At 37.9% G+C, this 21595-nt stretch overlaps 1 protein-coding gene across 1 annotated transcript in view; it reads left to right on the top strand.

Moving 5' to 3' along the window:
• The first annotated feature begins 2678 nt into the window (after positions 1 to 2678).
• The window catches only part of TINAG (tubulointerstitial nephritis antigen), a 38686-nt gene continuing 19769 nt past the window's right edge, over positions 2679 to 21595 (top strand). The window contains 8 exon segments of the mRNA XM_063421642.1: positions 2679 to 2850; positions 2853 to 3035; positions 7335 to 7398; positions 8464 to 8538; positions 10113 to 10162; positions 10165 to 10223; positions 15681 to 15804; positions 17507 to 17657. Of these exon segments, the coding sequence (XP_063277712.1) occupies positions 2679 to 2850; positions 2853 to 3035; positions 7335 to 7398; positions 8464 to 8538; positions 10113 to 10162; positions 10165 to 10223; positions 15681 to 15804; positions 17507 to 17657 (878 nt within the window).

Below are 21595 nucleotides of genomic sequence, written 5' to 3' on the forward strand. Positions count from 1 at the left end.
GAGAAGGGAAGGTGTTATGGTTGCCTGATGGGGTGGGCTCTGCTGTCCATCCTGGGAGTCACCTTCAGCACCAAGAGTCTTGCCAGCCACTGCTATCCTACCCTTCTCTGAAGGTGACTAGATTTTTATGAAGCCTAGTAGGCTCAGTCAGACAAATTAGGACAGCTTTTGAAAGAAAGGCTGTAAAATAACCCTGGTTCAGCTTTAAAGAGATTCTTGAACATTTTAATGTCTTTTTCTTTGTTGTTGTTATTTTTTTTTAGATTTGTTACTCCATCAATCATTCAGTGGTATTAATATTTGAATTTCTGCCAAATGTGTGGTGTTTCTTGAAGCTCCAGCGTAAACATCAAGAACTGCTGAAAGAGGAACTAGACAAACATTTTTGCATTTAACTGTGCCAACCAGAACTAGTACTAGGACCCTAACTCAAAATCTTAGGAGAGCTGTTATGCCTGGAACAGGTTAATCTTCAACAGAGAAAAAGGATCACATCAAGTTGTTTCTAAACAACAGATAATTGTTACAAATAATTCAGTGCATGCTTTCACACAGTGAAGACAGAGTTGTTCGGCTTACAGAGGAAAATACTAGGTTTAAGGTTTGAACAGAAGCCATCAAGTGGGAAAAATAGGTTACATCAACTTTGTTGCAAAACAAAGGTGCTAAGAACACAAGTTGATTTTTGTGTTCCTTTAAAAGAAATCTAACTACTGTGTAAACAAGTTGAAATGATTTCCAAGCAAATTCCTTGCCTCTGGTTTATCATCTTTAAAGTTGAATAGAGATATGCCTGTTCACTTAATCTGGCTGACAGACATTTACAACATATTCTTTCTTATGTGTCCAGAGCAAGGAGATAACTAGATAAAAGTATTTCTGAAGATTTGTTATACAAAGGAGATTTGAATTTTGTTAATGTCAGTGCAAATCAGAAGTCATTTTCTTGGAGCTGACAGAGCTGCACAGACATAAGGAAAAAAAATGAATCATAATTTCCAGAAAGCACTTCACTGTTTCCATGAACATATCCTTTCTCATCCCCCTTATATTTGTTGCATCATTGCAGTCAGTGACAGATTCAAGGTTGTCCAGATTTTTAAATTATGAACAAAACAATTAAAAAAATGCAGAGAAAATTTGAAGGTTAAGATTTATGTACTATTAATTTGACGGACAGTGATTGCCTGTTGCTGACCTTGGCCTTTGTGTTATCTTTCACACAGGAGATTGCCGGCAAGAGAGAAAAATATAAATTTTGTGGTCAGATGTAATTTTCCCTCATCTGCAGCTCCATAGTTGTGCCAAGGACAGTGTAGGAGGCAGGTCCAATAAAAGCACTGTGGGCAAGAAATTGTGTTGAAGACTTCAATATTTGGATTACAAGCCCAAATATATAAACATATACACACCTTCCCTCTTAATGTCTCTACCATTCATGGCCATGCATCCATACCAGTTGTACTTTCAAACATAGGTCCCCTTTGATACTGTGCCTTCCCAAGCAGCCCAGCTGGAGTCACAAAGGGAAAAATCTCCTTAATATCCTAGGAAGCAACCTACCATCAGCTTCTCCAGGTTCCTCTCACTTACTAAGAAATAGAGACAGAAGGATGACTGGTTTTTACCTCTGCTTGCTCAGCTTTGGTGACTTAAATTGTCTTGTTCAGATTTGAAATTGTGTATAGTGGTTTTTATTTCAGTTAAGCCTTATGTGCTGTCTCTGGTAGGAACTTCAAAGTTCTTTGGTACTTTTTAACGAATATTTTTTTGGCAACACTACCACATATATTTCTTTGAGCCCCCTGTTCAAAAACTGGGAGATTACATATCAAGTAGCAAAGGCTGTGAGACTTATCCTTGATAGCTGCTTTTTTTGTTTGTTTTTGTGGATATATAAATATAGCCATTCATGTTTTAAATAGGAATGAGCACTTATCAGTGGGTATTCCTTACTTTAATTAGAATGACTGGCAAGTTCATTTTGACTACAGAAATGCAAACCTTAAAAGAATACCTTTGAGTAATAGTTTATTGTGAATATCACTTGATTTTTTTCCTGAATTTGCCCATAGTAAAACAAGTGAAACGAGTGAAGCATATAAGGCTAAGCTAGATCACTGGAAATAGAAATTGAAATGAGGGATGCAGGATAAGTTTACTGCAGTGATGTCACCCTGCTGATCAGAAAGGAAAATTTAGATGAGACACGATCTAAATGTTAAAGGTTTTTTAATCATGTGGAGAACATGCTGGTTATAGGTACATGAAAAGAAGGAGAGCTTCTTTTGCCACCATGTATTCATTCCTCACATTCTTTTGATTTTAAAAGTCTCAAGTATAGAACTAAAATACTGGATCATGTATATTTTGTATATGTTGAAACTTTGATATAAGCTTCCTCACTTGCAAGAGATCGCACCAAAGTTTCATAATGATGAATACATGGTGGTGGCTCTGTTTCTAGCACCTCTGTATCTTGGGCAAATAAATCAGTTTATAACATATCTGACTAATAATTAACACATGCAGAGTGTTTCTAGAAAACTGTAGTCAGCAGCTTTCTGTTCAGATTTCTTTCTGATTGCGAACTGGAGGTACTACATCTAGAGTAAATGAACATTTGCTGAGGAAGTGAAGGACAACAAGCCTCGAAAAAGGCTTCTAGAGGCACAAGAATGTGGTGCAAAATTCAGATATTGCTCTTACATTGTATTGCCAGTGAAGTTTCCATGGCAAAGCATCTTGATTCTAGAAGAATTGTCCCCCAAGGACTTTACTCTGTAGAAGACAGGGGACCTGCTGAGTGGAAGAGGATTAAAAGGAGTCTGGATCAGGGAAGGTCCTGTAGGACACAGGAAGAGATGATGACTGTGGCTTTACCATGGTCTCCAGAGCAGCTGTGTGCTACTGTGGCCAGTCCTGCATCTCAGGCTCCCCTGGGCCTGTAGCCTGTTGTGCTGACCAGTGGGATGTCTGCAGCCACCCTGTGGAGCCCACCAGGCCAGAGGAGTCTTGGCCTCCTCCGGTATGGGGTAAGTAGAGACAAAATGCTCAGTTGGCTTTAGTGCATCGCAGTGAAAATGTACGTAGAAGTGGAGTTACTGATTAGTCTCTAGAGTGTATAAATCCTGAAAATGTGACTAAAGACACTGGGGACAAAGACACTGAGTATGAAACTAGAGTGAGAATTATACTTGCTGTTATTTCTTTGTCTCTAGGACATTAGCGTTGACTTGATTGTATTTCTCTTGGACAGAACCTTTGTTTGACTTGAAACTTCTCAGAGAATAACCTCATTAGGTCAAAATTACTGGTGAAAAATTTCAATAGGGTTGCACAGATTAACATGAGATGAACAGCAAGCTCTCAGTATTTGTATCCATCAGTACAAACAAATCATCAACAAAACTGAGGGTTATCCTGAATGGTACTGAGGTTTCTGTGATGCTTTTGATGCAGTATAGCTTTTCTGTGGGACACTGTTTTTCTGGCAAGAGCTCAGGCACAGGAGTGAATGAGGGGATGTGCTTAGAACAAGGAATAGGTGAAGGGATGTGTTTAGAACAAGGATTTGAGGTGTATTTTACTTTCTTACTAGTTAGCTTGCAGTGGAAGTCCCTCCAGGACTACTCTAAACTCAGTCTAACTACTTTTAGCACTAAAGATTGGGGGAAAAGATAAAATTCAAAAAGCTGGTCCTCCCTTGCATTTTGAGTAGGCCAAATCTCTGCTGGTGAAGAAAATTCTGTATTGTGGATTTCACAACTACATAGCTTCTTACCGTCAGTACACCAAATCTGGCCAGAAATGTAGAGAATGTACCAAAGTTTCAAAAACCTAAAATCAACAAAATGCTACTGTGACTTTTTAAAATTAACTGTGTCTTTGCAATAACCTTGCTGCTTGCAGTTCAGCACTCAGCACACAAGCTCTTCATGAGCTGTGCTCTTAGGTGCAGAGCCAAAATCTGATAAGTAGGAGTGGCAGAAATGCTGCAAAACAAATTCTATTTTCCGAAGTGTTTTAACCATTTAAAAGTATGTTCTAGGGCTCTGTGTAAAAACAGACTTTTTTTTTCCCATTTTTATTTGGTGCAGTGGTGTATATTATTTTCACCATGGGGTTTTTGTTGCAAGCTCTAATAAACATGTAGTTGTATTTCTGCCCAGAGCTGAGAGCTGATGAGTCTACTTAGGCAAACTGTCCCATGGAACTGAATCACTACAAAACCTGCAGCAGTTTGCCACAAGTCTGCCTCTAAATTAGAAGTGTAATAGAAGGTTTGGATAAGGCAACAGGTGAGGAGCAGTATTTTTACTGCTTTCTTAATCCATTTTTTTTGCATTTGTGTTTGCTGTTCTGTAAGTCCTAACATACCTGCCAGGGATAGCAAATATATTTACAGTACCTTTACTCGTTATATGGATGATCTTATACTATTTTTTAATATTTCAACTCACAAAAAAATCCTGGTCCTCTGATCTATACAGGCATGGAAAGTCTGCAATTTTTAAAAATCTCTTTATTGGATATTCATTATGTAATTAATTTAGAGGGTAATAGGTGAATAATAAAGCCAAAATAAAGCAGGGGAAAAAAGTAATAAAACCATCTCTACAGAAACTTTCTAAAACTGGAATATCTGAGGAATTGGAATGAAAAAAAAAGAAACAAGAAGGATTAAATGCCTGAAGATCAAGCAAATTAGGAAACATAATTAGAAATAACATAAGTATATTAGCTGACTTTTAGCAACTGAGACTACAGTTCTGCCTTAAGCTAAGAATTAAGCAATTGAAGAATACATATGCCAATATACTTTTTCACCTGGAAGATCTTAACCTTTTGGTTGACAGAGGTTTTGCTCTAAGAGCTTCCTCAGTCATAGTTCTTTCAATAAACCAATAAATTGAAGTGTTTTACATGGGCTGGAATGTACAGCCACAAAACTGCTCAGTGGTTTATTTCTGGATCCCCACATATTCACTGACAGTATACAGCAGAAACAAGCTACACTGCGACTTCTTCTGTGGATATGCACCCTGCTGGGGGTCAGTTTTGATTTAAATGTGTGGAACTGCTTTGACTCTGACTTTACAAAGCCAGCCTTCAGTTTTTTTCTATGGCTTTCATGTGTTGTTTCAGAAGAAACTGCACATTCCTGCCTTAGATACCACACAGAAGTTCAGGGTCTTTTTATTATAAAAGTATTTTAAATTTTGTGGTTAGAAGAACATTTTCAGTTTTATCTCTGGACTTTTCTTATTATTTATTTTATCTCTTTGTTTCAGTTATTCTGATGGCACAAAAAACCCTGTCAAAATCCACACACGGGGTCTCATCCTGTTGGTGGTGTAAAAGTGACATCCAGTGAGTTTGCTGATTGCTTTTACGTAACAGATATGATCTGACTTACAAGGGAGTAAACCTGAAGGTATTTCACTGGTGGATGTACTCACACCAATGCTGAAGACAAATGAAATAAGAACCATTAAGGGTATAGGAATATTGGACTGTGAATGAAGTATCCATTTCTCAAATTCTCTTCTTTCCATTAATGATTTTCACATCATAAAATCCCATTCACAAAGTCATCAAATTGCATCTTCAAATTAAATAATTTCCCACTTGATGCATTAATATTCTAAACTAATACATTCAGAGCCAGACAGCCTCACAGTATTCTCATGTGTCTTTTAGCTTAGATATCTCTGTTGTCTCACTGCTGCCTCAGGCAGTACTCCTGACCCACAAATATTAATTGGGCTGGGCTAAAGAAACTGCATGGTGTTAATCTTCAATTCCCTAAGCATACATCATTATAAAGATGCTTCTGCAGTAGCCCAGGTTTGCATTTTATCTTGGGCACAGACAGTGAGCCCTGCCAGCAGAGCTCCAATGAGGGTCTGTTCCATCTCCCAAATGCTGCATCAATACTTCCTTCTCTTGATATTTTTGGACTAACTTGCTTGATCCTCCTTCCAGCTGCTGTCTGATGCTGACTTTCTGACATTCTGTGACAAACTGTGGCACTATGGTAATTTGCTTTGAGTATTCTGTGAAAATACCTCAGCTCTTAGCTGAAGTTGTATTAGAGCAGACACTTGGGGCCCCAGACTGCCTTGGTGGGATCTATTTTACCTGGGCTATCTCCCATAGCCTGCTGAACTGACAACAAGGAAATAAAGGCATTTATAATTAATAAATCACCTCTGCTTCACTTCTGCACTTTGTTATGAGATTATGTAGGGCTTGGAGTGCGTGTTTGTGTCCTGGCAAGGAAGGGGGTGCAGGCAGCTGAGGGGTGTGTGCGTGTGGATCTTGGCAGGCAAACTCCAGAGAGGGTCATGGCCCTCCCCACACTCGTGCTGGGGGGAAAAGCACCATACCATGCAGATTTGCAAGTCAACACTATACTAAAGCTTCTTGGAAACAGAGGAAAAGAGAGTCCAAGCCCTCTCAGTGGGGGAAGAAACATGGTGTCTGTAGAGTCCACTATCAGAAAAGGTGGGAAAACACAGACCTGTGTGATAAATGTACAATGCTTGCTATTGACCCAACCCAACACCCTGTGCAGGCATTCTGGATCAGTGTTCCGCTGAAGCTTTAACAACCAAAGGCACCAATGGAACAATTTATGTGAAAGATGTTGAAACACACACAAAATCTATTCTCAGTGAAGTGTTATCAAATAAAAAAAACAAACAAACAAAACAAAACAAAACAAAACAAAACAAGAGGAATGTATTTTTTTTGAGAACTCATCACTCAGTTTACATTTTATAGTGGGTTTTGGAGGGTGCATGAAACACACATTTGCCTTGAAGTTCATTGATCTATCTGTTTTTCAGAGAGGATATAATCTGGCAAGGAAAAAGAATTTAATTATAATAGGTTTGGAATATTCACTAGTTTTTTTTAAAATTCTCTCTATATAAAAACTTATTTCTATTTTAATTGCCAATTAAAAATAATTTTTATTGGAAATATTTTGGTTTTACTACTGGAAAATGCCTTTATTTGAAGATTTTTAAAATTTATATAAATATATTTATTTATATATTTACTTATATATAAAATAGTAATTCTTCAGTTGTTGTTTTGAATCTAACACTGAAATTATTTATTATGAATGATAAGATATTTCCTAAAAAAATAAAATACATTAACCTGTCTTCATTACTTGGAAGAAACTGGAACTATATTCTTGACTTTCAGCTAAATAAGTCAGGCATACTGCATTAAAAAATTAATACAATAGTAGCAAGAGTTTTCAGTAATTCCCTTGAAGAACTGCTTTATTTTCACACATTTATATGTTATGTTGGCAGGTTGTTATAAAGATGGCTGATATTATGAAAAAGGAACAATAATTAAAGACAACTGCAATTCCTGGTAATGTTTCAGAGAACAGCAAATTGAATTTTATTTAGCATATGTCATGAAACAGGAATTAAAGTAGAGAGCATCTTTAAATTTATATTAAACATGTAATCAAATCAAAATGGTTGCAAAAGTTGTGCTAAGTATTAAGGTGGAGGTAGATTACAGTCAACTCAGAAGAACAGCAAGAGGGAAACTGGACTGTCTAAACAAAATATGAATATCAGACTTTTAAAATTTCCTCCTCCCTGGCCTAATTCAGTTCCTGCTCAGTCAAACCTAAATTGAAATGGTTTCAGTCTAGACCTGGGCATTGACCTGAATGCAGATCAAACAAATGTCATTAAAGTTAGTGGAATCCTTCCTCCTTGTTTGTTTACTTTTGTTTTGTGTTGGTTTTGTTTTTCATGAGCAATGAGAACTTACATTAACCTGTAAGGAAAGTACACACATACACACACACACACACATATATATTTATGAGGGAACGATGAATTGTTTGAGCACCCCTTTCTCTGCCTCAGGACAGAAGCAAACTGTGCAGGCAGGGGAGCTTTGTTGTCAGCCCTGGCAGCTGGCTGCCTGAGCTTTGCCTCTCCATAATCCAGCCCCATACTGGAAGGACTGGATTTTCAGGGCTCCAGCACCACCCAAATAGGGCTGGAGCTCCCACTGTGCTGACTTCAGCCCAGGGTCTTTGGAGCATGATTTCTGGGGCCACAGAACCCTTTCTGGGTTTCCAGAGTAAAACTTCCTCAGAACATCACATGTTTTTGGGAATTCAACATCAACATTACATTCCCTGGATTGATCTCACAGAGACGGAAGCAAAATTTTTCAGATATGACCTTTCTCACAAACTGTAAACCTTCACACCTTGTGTCAACTCATTAGATGGCGAAGCAGGAAGAACTGATACTATGTTTTCATAAACACTCTGTGACAATTATATTGTTCACACTTCTTTCTGCCTCCATCTGCCTTCTGTTGCTAAAGTGCATATTTTTCCTTTGACAATTCCTTTTTTTGTTTAATGATATTTTTGTCCTTTCAGCAAATGTTTCAACATTCATCCAGTCTCTGGAAATGTTTGACAGATGTATGCCTTGTTCGCCAAGTTTTAATTCAGTGCATCAGTTCTGGAGATTATAGGTGAGAACCCTTTTATTTTAAAGTTTTGTTATGCATCACGGTATTGCTCATTCTGTGTGTGTGCAAATTACAAGGTATGCAGTCTTCCCCACCCCTTTCTTCTCCAAATACATTGCAGCAATTTGACAGTAAGTGTGCATTTGTGAATCTGGCCTAAATCACTGGCAGATTATAAAGCTTTAAATGGAAAGATACCAAACATCTTATGCTGGTAAGATTCTCCAAATTTAGAACAATTCATTTTCTCTCAAAACAAGACTTGCATCATCTTCTCCTATTCTTCACTGTTTATTACTTGGGATAGATATTTAAAGTAATTTTTTCTGCTCCCTTACTGTCCCATTTAACAGGACTCCAGGTAGCACTGGAAGAGGAGAAGATGGGCGCAATGGGGATCAAGTTATCAGAACTTTGGGGGAGTGGTGTTTTTTTTGCTAACAATCTCATTCCCCTGGCTAGTGAACAGGAATTAGGGACTCCAGAATTAGGTACTGGATCTGTGCCTTGGGAGCCTGCTGGCTGTTTACAGCCAGAGACACAGGAGAAGCCTTCCTAGAGTCTGGGGTGCCAGATTCACCAATGAAGCCTGTCCAGATTTCAAGCTGTCATGAAGACTGAAGCATTTTGTACTTCATGGGAGACATTTTAACCAACTGAATTAAGATAAACAATCAAGTTAGGCCCCTGGAGCCTGAACCTGTCTCTTGTCAGTGGTGACCAATGAGATTTGTCACAGGGTGACAGGTGAGATATGACTCAACTTCTCCTTGTGCTTGCACTTTTCACTGACCTCAGGGAGACCAAGAGCAATGAGGCTTCTTTGGGCAGCATGAATCCCACTCCTTGTTCTTCATACAAAAGCAAGAAAGGAATGGGTAAACAGAATGCTCGCTCCCCTGTCACTCAGCCCTTATCCAGAAGTAAATGTCAGTGTATTACAAATGAGTATGGCTGCAGAGGTGGTTCTTTTTGTGTTGTGTATATAGTGTGCTACAATCTGTAGCACACTGAACAAGTTGAGTCCACCTGAGAGTAGCAAGGGAATATTTAGAGAACCACAGAGAGCCCTTTCTCTCACAGTGCCTATTGGTATAAAACTCGGGCAGGTGTCAGCTGGGCCTTTTATTGGTTTCGATGGGATCTCTTTTCTGGTGCACCAGACCCTGAAGGTGCACTGTAGCTCACTACACAAGGCTGCTAGTTCCCTGTGGGAATCTGGGCTGGAGCAGGATTTGAGCATAGCTTCAAGGGGACAGTAATGTTTTGACTGCGTGTCTCACTTGCCAGTACTGCTCTGAAGTATTGCACGCCCATGTCCTGAAGGCTGATCTCATGCTGACCCCAAATCACCACTATTCATATACTGCTGTGTTGCTCCATCCTGCACTTATCTGCAGTGGAAAAGCCCATAGTAAATATTTTCTCATGCATATTGAATGCAAGTTTTTGAAATGCAATTTCAAAAATTTATTTTTGGATGCTTTTGCTAGTTGTACTCTTAAATGAGCATTGTGTTAATATGAGTGATATCTCTAACCCAGGTCTTGTATTTTTGGTTTTCATCTGTGAGGAAGATAGAAAGCTGACAACTACAGTCGATTCTGAGGAATGAGAGTGGAAGGAGGAAAAAGCTCCTGGGCACCTTCCCTCCATCTCATTCTTTTCTGAATATGAAAGAAGCTCCTGTAAATGTCATGTACACTTGCTAATTTTTTAATAACTTTATCACATGGAAAAATAAATGTGGACAGCTATAAGAGTATGATTCAGGGTTTTGTCACTAGATGTTTCCATGTTGACTATGATGTTCCTGGAACAGTTCTACAAGTCATAGAATGTCTGGCCCTATTGACAGAAATCAAACAAGAAGGAGCAAAAGAAAATCCTCATCACTGTGAAGCTCTACAGCAATATTAACTTATAGTAGTTCACTTCCTTAAGAGGGCTCCATATTCTCTCTCTTTGATAATCATTGCATGCATAGCTGTAACCACAGAAAAATACATCTGGGCTTAGTTCATTAAGGCTGAGACTAAACAGCAATCCTTGAGAGAAGTTGTGAAAGCTTTTTTCGGATTCTGAACAAATGGACAGCAAAATTACAGGAATCACTGCAAAATCAAATAGTTCTCTATTACCAGCTTTCTAAACCCCTTGGCCATGGCAATTTTCCTGACAGCTAAATTAAATTTCCTATCATTTATTTATGCTGAAATTAGTTCTTCATCAAAGCAAATATACTTTAAGTTATGTACCTAGGTTAAGCAATTTAAGAAAAAAATACAAGTTATTGAATCCACAGTGATTTTGCCAATGCGTTGGGAAGCAAAGCATTGGAATTACTTCGTTTCTTTCTTTGAGGACACAATTTATGGAATTCACGGACCAAAAAATCCCCACCTAACTAGCTCACCAGAGTGAAATTAGAAGTGAAAGTATAAATAGATAGATCCAGGGTTTGCAAAAGCATTAAGTGTGACAGGTATTTATCTTCGCCTTCAATATAGTTCAGGCAAGTTTTGGCATTTGATTATCTATTAGAAGTCAAATATTGATGCTTACATGTTGTGGTGTTTCTACAACCAAAAGAAAACTCTCCAAACAATATTAAAGGTGGTAATATAAAGAGCAGTCCTTTAATGAAAGCTTTCAGGTGCACAAAAATATCTTTGCTCATGCCCAATAACAGATTTCCACAACTTTTATAAGTTGAATTAATTAATATATCTAGTAAGTACATCCTGTAGGAGATTAGTTGTTCTGGTAACCACCCTTGGGCCTGCCCCTTGGAGTCTCTCCAAGGGGTTTTCATCATTATATCTTGTTATGTCTCCTGTGGGCTGGTGCAAAAGAGAGTGCTCTTGTTAGAAATGCTTTTCTTGAAAGTAAGGCTATTTATTTAAACAGAATTTCAAGAAGGTGGCATAAATGTGTGAGAAAGGGTAATCTACTATTTTGAAATGTGAGGAAGCATGGAAAGTTATACAGCTGTATATTAAAAATCCATGAATCTGAAAATACATAAATATATGTGTGTATATCTATATATACATCTATATAGATATCTATCTAAAAATCTTTAGGCATCAGTGGCAGAAGGATTTCCATAAGACAGAAGGCCCTGTGGTGACAGCACAGCAGAGCTCCCACTTGAACAGGCTTTGAGGAAAGAGGGCATGGCCTCTGCAATAATTTTAGCAGTCCTAACCCTTTGGCTTGATTCAAACATCAGCTCCCTGCAGCAGCATGGTGAGGCATTGGGCTCAGGCCCACACTGGCCAGCTCAATCAAAATTACACTCTGAAGGGTTGCCAGAGCAAGAAGTAGACAGGAATTAAGCTTTGGAGTTTTGCCTTGTAGGATTTTCTGGACTACTCTTTGCAGCCAAAGAAGGATCATTTCACTTGAAGATGGCAGGTCAAAATAAGACAATAGCATAAAAGAATTCATTCCTATATTTAGTAGATATCTGCCTTAAGTTACCGGTGAACTGCACTGAAGATCAAAAGAGTTGGATTGATTTGTTGTTTTTGGCATTTTCCTTGAGGGATACAGTGTGAAGCTCATGTAGCACAGGCAAAAAAAGGATGCCATGTACCCAGCCCAGAGACTGACATCTCCATTGCCAGTCATCTAGCTAGGCGAGACAAATCCCACCTAGGAAAACAGGAAAGGGACAATTTCAAGAAATTCTGTATGATACTTCCTTTCCTCCACTCAGTTTTTAGTAGCTTTTTACTCAGTAGTCCTGCATTATATCCAGCTTATTGAATCACTGTTATTAAGCTTCTTGCAACTACTTTCACTGCTACACTTCTTACAGCCCTTGTTCCACAGATACATTTCTCAGTCATATTTTTTCTGTCTGTTGTCTTATAAAATTTGTGAGCTACAACCCAAGTCCCTTTGGCACTGCCAGACACACAAGGAGATTGAATGCTTTTTCTCCAGAAATCCAGCTTGGCACGTTCATGTGTTTAGTCATCATGAGATTTCCTTACATGTTGCTGGATTTCACATGCCTTTCACAGGAATCCAGGAAATCTTTCTTCTTACAAAAGCTAAAAAAATAAAATAATACTTTCTGCAAAATTCTTAGGGAAATTACAAACTTCCTGAAGTCTCTCGTAGAGCTTTTAAAAGTTCTGCTGTTAATAAAAGTCTTCACCTGCTCAACAAGGTGCTGCTTTTGTCTGGAAAGGATGTTTGACAGGATAATATATCAGAATGCCCTAAAGACAACGATATGGAACAAGAACTAAGTCTGAACTGAGGACCCTCCGTTGCACAGTATTGCTAGACCTGAGTATAGACCAACAGCTAAATGCACCACTAAAACTTTTTGACTCCTGACAAAGCTGAATCTCCTCCATCTGAGAAGGCATTTTCACTGCAGGAGACAGTGCAATCATTCCTGAAGTTCCATGTAGCATAAGAATAACATCAACACCTTTAAAACAGTTGTAGTACACTTCTGGTGGTATTCTGTCAGCACAAGTTCTGGCAAGAGGTACATTGCAGTGGTAAGGTCTGTACTCTCAGCAACAAGGTGCTCACCTAAGTGCCACCTTACAAGATAATGAAATACATAATTCAGTAATAAGACACCATTTTCCCACTAAATATCAAGAAACTCGTAATAACAATTAGAAAGTAGAAAAAGTAGACTCTCTGTTCCACTGATATATGGCTTTTCACAATAAAACCCCTCAGCAGTTGTAGTTCTTTTGCAAATTGAAGGTCATTCATGCCCATTTGGTCTTCACAAAGCAAGTGATGTCCAGAAGCTTTTTGCTACATTAAAAAAAACAACTTTCCCTCAGAGAAACTATTTCCACATTTGCAAATTCAGTTATCTTTGACTTTTTTTCTCTTATTGGCCATCTATCTTTTCTGAAAAAGTCATTGTTGAAATTCAAGTGCTCTTTTATATGCTCTTACCTTCCTGCTTTGGCTAGGCTGCTAACTTCACTGCGGAGAGTACATAAAGGTTTAAAAATAGTTCACTAGTCATTTTGCTGATTGCCTTGTGCTGTCTGCTGCTGGTCCATGGAGCATACATTGAGAAACAGTTGTCTAGACTTGATACTTGCCACAGACCAGCAGCACTACTCAGTATCAGGGTACAAATCTTTTCAGAAAAAAAATCCAGTGTTTCTGGCCACATTTCTAAATGGCAAAGCCAAAAGCTAATGAGGAATTTGCTCTGGAATTTACAATATGAGGCTAATAAATACAGTGGCAGTAGGTTAAGAATACATAAAGTAATACCTTATCAAGACTGGAGATCTATTTAGAATTTTGCTTTCCTCAACTGCCTCATTTGCAATGAGGAATCGTAACGAGCATTGTAAGCAGCCATTGCCCACATAATTGGGCTAAACATCTGCCAAATGTTGCTTTTTTACTGGTTGATAGTGAACAGTCTCATCATATAAAAGAAATTCTATTTGTCTGGGATTTCTCCAGTATGTTTCACCTTCAAAGTAAACCTTGAGCTAGTGCTTACTCACTAATAATGAACATAATAATAATATGTCAAGTTATTCCTTAAATTATTTGCTGCTTCCTGAATGTCACTTGATTTTGCAAGTCCTGTGTATATAAAACTCTGAAAAACAGTATTTTGAAACTGATTAATCAAAATATTAATATTTTAGTAAGGTTTAAAAAATTACTGACCTTGTACTGGTGGAGATGAGACTTCCAAAATCATTGAAGTGACCTAGCAGCTTTCAGTATTCCTTAATGGATTCAGGACTTGCAGCCTGCATCTAACCTGCTCAGCTTAGAACCACTGGGTCTGGGAATACACACAGACTGCATCAATTTGCCTGTTGGGGCTGTATCTCAGGCTAATGTCAGATATAAACCTGAGATGCAAGCTTCCTTTTTCCTCACTTTATCTCAGCTGGACATTTTCTGTGGCAAATCCAGGTGTACAAGCTGGATGGAGGCACTGCTGTTTCACAGTGTACACAACAAAGTGATCTTGATACAGGCAAAGGGCTAATATTTGGTTCTACAAAGAGTCCTAATATAGTTCGAAAGGACTGGCCTCAAATGTTTAAATCATCTTATCAAAAGGTATATTTTATGATTATAAATCACAAAAACAATTCAGAAAAATGTTTTAGCAAGGGTACCCAGACTGAGAAGATAAGCTGAAGTACAATAAAGGAATTTAAACAGGATAGAAGGCATTTGGCTTCACATTTCCAGGCTGTTTATAAGAAAGAACTATCAGTGAGTGTTTTGCCTAGGAACAGATTATTATTTTGTATATTGTATTTCCTCCTGGAACTGAGGTTATCAACAAGTTTTTGAAACAGACTGATTGCATGGCTTAATATTGCAGTTCTCTGTGGCCATTCCTATTTCCTTGCACAGCATAATCCACCCATCATTCCAGGAAGTTCAAGAGTAAAAAAAAATGGGTCAATGCTTTTGGTATGTTGAACACAGAGCAGATTATTAGCAGTTGTACCAGATGGCTTTTGCATATGCAAATATCTGTTCAAAGCTTGGAGGACTTTGGAGGGGACATAAATTAAGGCTGAGAGATGAGGGTGCCAGAAATGGCTGGGCAAATTGCTTTAGTGACCAGACCATGAATTTTCATGAATTCATGATCAGATTGAGAAGCAGAAGAAAAACCACTGATTTTTATTCTGGAAAGGGAATAATTGCTTTAGAATGAATAACCTCTATGTAAAAGACAAATCAATGATACACTGTACTGATTCTTCTCCCACAGTGACTAGAATTTCCTACCTACAGCCACGTGTCTGGGAAAATGGGGAAACAGGTATTTAACTTCACCACTATTTCTAGCAGAGGGCTTTTCTTTCCAAAAAAGTCGGCTGAGTCATACTTAATAAATTAAATAGGGAATTATTATTTGAGAAAAAAATCAGAGAGGAACTGGTCAGGTTATTCAGGTTGGCAGAATTCTCCTGCTCTCAGGGGTCTGCAGCACCCAGACATGGGGAAACCACCACAGAGTTGCTTGGGAAGTCACAGGGACCAATGCTTTAGGTTTCTTCGGTCTAAAAATTAGGAATTTTGCAAACAAAATTACAGTAAAATTTGTGATAAAAACAGGAAATTAAGCATATACAGATATTCTACATTTTGTTTAGGGAGAGTCATGTCTAGAAGAAAAGTTTCGTGCAATTTTTTCAGCCACTTATGAGTGGCCTGATTGGATTCACAATCCTTTGGATCAGTGACACTGTGGAGCAGCCTGGGCTTTTTCAACCACAAGCAATATTTCTTTTTACTCCCTTTGAAAGTATCAGTGATGTTAGATGTGTAATGAAAATTGTAGGGGCTAGTAACAAAGTAATGTCAGCTGGCTTTTCACCTTTTATTACCAAATAGGAACATTTAAAATTGCTACAAATTTTCCTCTATATTGTCCCAAAATCTTTAACTGTCAATCTAAGCTGCAGCGCTTTGCTTTTCATAAAATTGTGTAACATAAGCATGTGATCAATCTTTATGACTTAATTTGGCCAGTGAGTCCTCACAGGTGCAGGTTTCTGCAAATGCTTCTTCAAATCACAGCAGTAAGAGAAGAAAAGGAGCATTTAGGCCAGCTAATCCCAGCTCCCTGAAAAAAACAGACTGAACATTCTCTTTTTCTGATATATCTTATCCACTGCACCTTTATAAAGGAAAAACCAAGAGAGCTTTTAACAGCTCTTTCAACACATTACTGCAGAGAAGTACAGAAATCACTGAGGGAAAGAATCTGCAGATATTGTGTCTAATTTTCCCCTCTGTAAACAAATACTTTTATTTTAATGCACATAATTGTTTTCAAAGCTATGTAGTGTGAGATGCCTTCACACATTCTTTAGGTGCATCTAATATTTTCAGTCTGAATTTTCAAGATTAATTGTTGTTCAGTGAACAGACAAGCACTTCTGTATAATTTTTTCTTATTAAATAATTTCTGTAAGTATTCCAACATGTTACAATAAAAAGCTTTTATACCTATGAAAATAAATTCATTGCCATGGGACACCTCACAAAATCACAAAATCACAAAATCACAAAATCACAAAATACAGTTGTCAAGTGTCATCAACAAGCTTTCTATTCTGAAGTTCTCCTCAGAGTTCACCCAAGTTAGAGTTGATTTTGATGTGAATTTAGATTTCAAGAGATTTTTTAAAAATTTATTTTAAAATTCAAAAATTTAATCACAGGTAATGACTGGCAGTGAGGATTAATGATTTTTTTCACTGTCATTCGATAAAGAAAGCAGAAGTACCTTAGTTTCACCCACAACTTAGTTAACCTAGTCTGCCATTAAATCAGTTCATAAATATATAAGTAATTAGAATCATGATTATCTGTTTGAATTCAGATAAGGTATCTATGTCTGAGGAATAATTTTGTGTAATAAGGGAAGGAGGTACAAAGAGTCCTACATTTACACTTCAATAGGAACATCTCCAAATATTATTTGCAACAAAACCAATATATACATTCAATCTTTAATTTTCTTCTTCATAGGACTGCTCTTTTCTATTTTTTATTCCCTCACATAAAAGGAAAGAAAGGTAGACAAGAAAGCAAAGATATTTGGAGATTCAGCTGCAGAAATTTGGGAAGTGCTTGTTTCTTCAGCTGAAGAGAAACAGATGTGAATATGCATTTACAAATATAATAGAGATAATTATGCAAGTGTCTCATCTGATGTTTAGATATTTGGGACTTTATAATAGCCAGTAAATCCAGGAATTTGTCATATAACAGCAAAGTTGCTCATGATACTTTTCAGTTTCACAATCCTCTCTCACAAAAGTCTGGACAGATTATATCAGTATTGTTTAGTGAAGATATCTGCACAAAAAGAATTTACTGGTGTTGTATTTCTGTCCCTCTTTCACAAAAACAGATGCAAAGTTGTAAGTAATTATTTGTTTTTAGTAACAGAAAATTTATTTTCAAACAGGTGTTGCAGCAGATAGAATAGCAATTCATTCAGAGGGTCAGACCACAGACAACCTTTCTGCTCAGAACTTGATCTCTCGTAATATCAGGAATCAACATGGATGTGATGGTGGAAGCATTGATGGTGCCCGGAGAAATCTGAAAATTCATGGGTAAATATTTTATCTGTCTGTTTAGATTAATTTAAATTGAACCAGTTGCTTGAATTGCATTAAGAAAATACATAAATATACTTAAAACTTCTGTGTTTCTTGGGATATAGGCTCTTCATTTGAAACAACCTTGAGTAAGCAGCCAGTTGCATGAGACAACATTGTGAATATTCAAAAGAATCAAACACCTTTTAGCTATAAAGCAACTTGTAATCATCTCATCCCAAGGTTATTCCAGAGTGCAACACTATCTTAAGGAATGTACCTAGATCCTTCTTCCTTCAGATCAGACTAAGCAAGAGTTAAGAGCTACCAAGTTCCCCATAAACAGCTAGAAATTTTAAAATGGGATATAATAATTTATGGAATCACCAAATTATTTTGATTGGAATTTTGGAGGTGACCTGCTCTAACATTCTGCTCTAAGCATGACTTTGAAATTAGATCAGGCTGTTTAGGCCATGTCCCTGGACATATTTTGGTATCTCCAAGGATGGAGGTTCCACAACATTTCTTATAGCATGTCAGTTTGTTTGAACTATGGTCAAACATTATTTTTCTCATATTAACATTTTCCTTGGTAGGACTTGTGACTGGTACCTGTCAGCTTTTCACTCTGCATCTCCAAGAGTTTTGTTCTGTCTCCTCTATACCTCTCCTTATGTAGCTGAAGACAGGAATGATATGCTCTTTTGGCTTTTTCTTCTCTAAACTGAACAAGCCCAGCTGCCTCAGCTCCAGCCCCCTAAGTGCCTTCCACTGGACTTGCTCAGTTTGTCAATGTCTTTCCCAGGGAACACATAACTGCAAATCCAGCTCCATCTGCTGAGATGGGGAATATTCATTTTTCACAATGTCTTGGTTATGCTCTTGGTAACACAGCCCAGTATTGAGTGTCCACATTTGCCAGGAGGGTCACTGCTCACCTGCATTCAACTTTCCATTTCTCAGGACCTCATATCCTTCCCTATGAAATGACTTTCTACACTGGCCCTGCCAGTACCTGTGCAGTTCTGGCTCAGAGGCAGATTTGCCATCTGTCCTTGTTGAAATTTGGGATATTTCTGTCAGGCTCATTTCTTCAGCCTATTAACACTGCTCTGAACAGCACCCAGGCATACTAATCACTCCCTAAAAGTTTTACATCCTCCACACAGCTTGCTAAGGGTGCCCTAAATCTGGCTGTCCAGATTGTTAGAGACAATACAGAGACACAAAAGTGTTGCTTTTGTGTTGTCTCCTGGTAAATGCCATTCATAAACACACACTAGTCACTTTGACCTGTCAACCTTTTAGCATGCCAGTCCACAACTGATCTTGCAAGCGATTTACCTAACCCAATAAACTAGAGGAATGAACCACAGAAACCTATGCTGAAAATGTCACTAAAGACAAGGTAAATGATAGGTAGTGCTTTCCTTATTCTCTATGGAGCCAGTCATTTCATCATGGTCAGATTGTCTCATCATATCATCATTACCTGTCATGGTAAATCCACACATCCTGCTTTCAGTCTCCTTGAAGTTTGTATGCCTGGAAATGGCTTACAGGAGAATTTCAATAACTATATTTTAGATACCATATAATTAAATCCTGCTGTTTCTCACATTACCAGATTTTTTTTGTCCTTTCAGTTCCACACCAAAATCTATTTCCTGTCTTGATTTCATACAATCTCATCCCTTACTCTGATATATCTGCAAGTGACAGACAGAAAGATCTCAGGTGTTCTCTCTGTAAACTTTTAATTTTATTTATAAAACAAACAAATCATGTCAAGAGCAAAAGAATGTCAGATGTGTCACAGTTGACATGGCACTCTGGGGATCCAGGAGAAGGCCTGTCACACTATACAGGTGATAATTCTGCTTTCTACAAGTGTATCAAACTATTTCTGATAGGACAAGGGTTTGTATTGTTATTGGGAGAGTTTACTTCGAGTGCTTCTCTGTCTTTTTCTCTCAAGTTTTCAATACTAAACCAGCTTTCATTTAGGTTTTAAGAAGGAGATCCTTCAGCTGAGTGATTCTACCAGCAAATGCCCCTCAGCACCTTGTGAGCTAAGGGAAAAGGCTTAATTCATGAAGTGATTAAAGTTATAACTTGACATTTTAATTGTAAGCCCTTTTTAAATGCAATACTTTTCTGTAACTAGAAGAACAGTCTCATATTCAGTAGCTCATGTTTTTAGGACAGTAATTGCAACTCTTTCTCTCTGGACTGGTTTCTTTCCAGTTAAAAAAAGGATCACAAGAACTGCTAGTGTAGATAAGAGAACTGAGAAAACCTTTTATGAGCATTATCTCCACAACAATTATAAATAACAATGTTATTTTTAGAGGAAAAGCTGTAAAGAATGCAGTGATAGGACAATCAGTTTTATGTTTCCTCTGACTGTAACCTCTGTACAGGCAGAACTACCATGAGCCCCATAATAATAAAATTCTTCCTATGCCAGTGTGTAGTATTATTTTTACCCTAGCACTGTGGTTAGTGACATGGCCTGTTATGCAGAAGCAATTTAAGTATAAAAGAGTTAGCTTATTTTTAAAAGAAAAGCAAAGCAGGTTGAAGCTGTACAAGGCAGGTCATTATCAACCCAGCTGCACCTTCGCAGGAGCCTTCTGTGGTGTGAGTGCAATGTTTGACCTGACTGAGCAGCAGTGTGACAGCGGTGTGCTGAGCAGGCTTTCTGATTGATGTGAGCCTGGAAGCATAGAGCCACAGCACCTCAGCTCACACAGCACACTGGGAACAGTCTTTTTACCTGCACATTCCCAAGCACTTCTTTTTTGCTCAGCCTCATGTTAGTCAGCAGCCTTTTGCAGCTGATCATCTCAGGAAAGAATCTGAAGGGCAGTTGTGAAAACCATCATGAATTTTTAGAAACTATCTAAACCTCCAACAAATCTCAGCAATCCAGGATTATTTTCTTCATCATTTATTATGCTTTTTTTTTGTAGCTCCAACATGTACAATATCATTGTGCTATGACAGACCTTGCTACCCATTTTTATCCCCAATCATTGATTTGCCATCAAAGTACCACACATGAAAGCATCCCTACTTAGCTATTTTTTATAAACATTTCTACATTCTGTTTCTCTTCCCTCAAGTTCAAATGATACTTCAGAAGGCATTCCAACATTTCCGGACACAAGTAAACACATTAAGGCAAATATTCAAATATCTTTAGAACAGATACTGGAAGAACACAAGAACAGCACTTCTGGGTCTGAGCAAAGGTCCATCTAACCCAGTGTTAAGTCCCTGAAAGTAGCCAAGAGCAAATAATATCAAGAGCAACAATAATAAAAACAAAACAAACCCCCCCACAAAATACCACCACCACCACCACCACCAAAAAACTCCACAAAAACCCCAAACCCCACCAAAAATCAACCCCAGAACAAAAACTCCCAAAAGAACCAAACCTGTTTTGATTCACTGAACTTACTATTTAATCAGTTTTGTAGCTGAACCCTGTAATCTATCACCTTCTGCCTGTGACAAAAAAAATTGGAAATTTATGGCATACAGGTCAGAATTGTCTTTTGAATGAGTCCTATCAAATAGTCCTCGCTTCCTCATACTTTCAGGTGACTTACTTTTAGGAATTGTTATATTGCAATCACTGTTTCATTATCTCCATACCCTGCAATAGGGAGAAAACACATTGATTTTCTGTGGGGCCTTGTAAATTATCACAGCAGGTGTTCAATGCTGTTTAATTTTTCTGCTGTTTTGATTTCTGGAGTGTGCTTATCTCAGGTTTTTGACAGATGTTCAGAAAAATCAAGTGCTGACCTAAACTATCCCCAATGAAGTCAGAAAAAGATTTCCATAAAGCTCTATGAAGCTAGGCCAGTGCTGAGACCTGACTTTTCAGAATCACTGAACACCCAATTAACAGTAAAATCTGCTGTAAGTGGAGCTGA

The sequence above is a fragment of the Prinia subflava genome, chromosome 2 (genome assembly GCF_021018805.1).
Source record: "Prinia subflava isolate CZ2003 ecotype Zambia chromosome 2, Cam_Psub_1.2, whole genome shotgun sequence".
Lineage (NCBI taxonomy): Eukaryota > Metazoa > Chordata > Aves > Passeriformes > Cisticolidae > Prinia > Prinia subflava.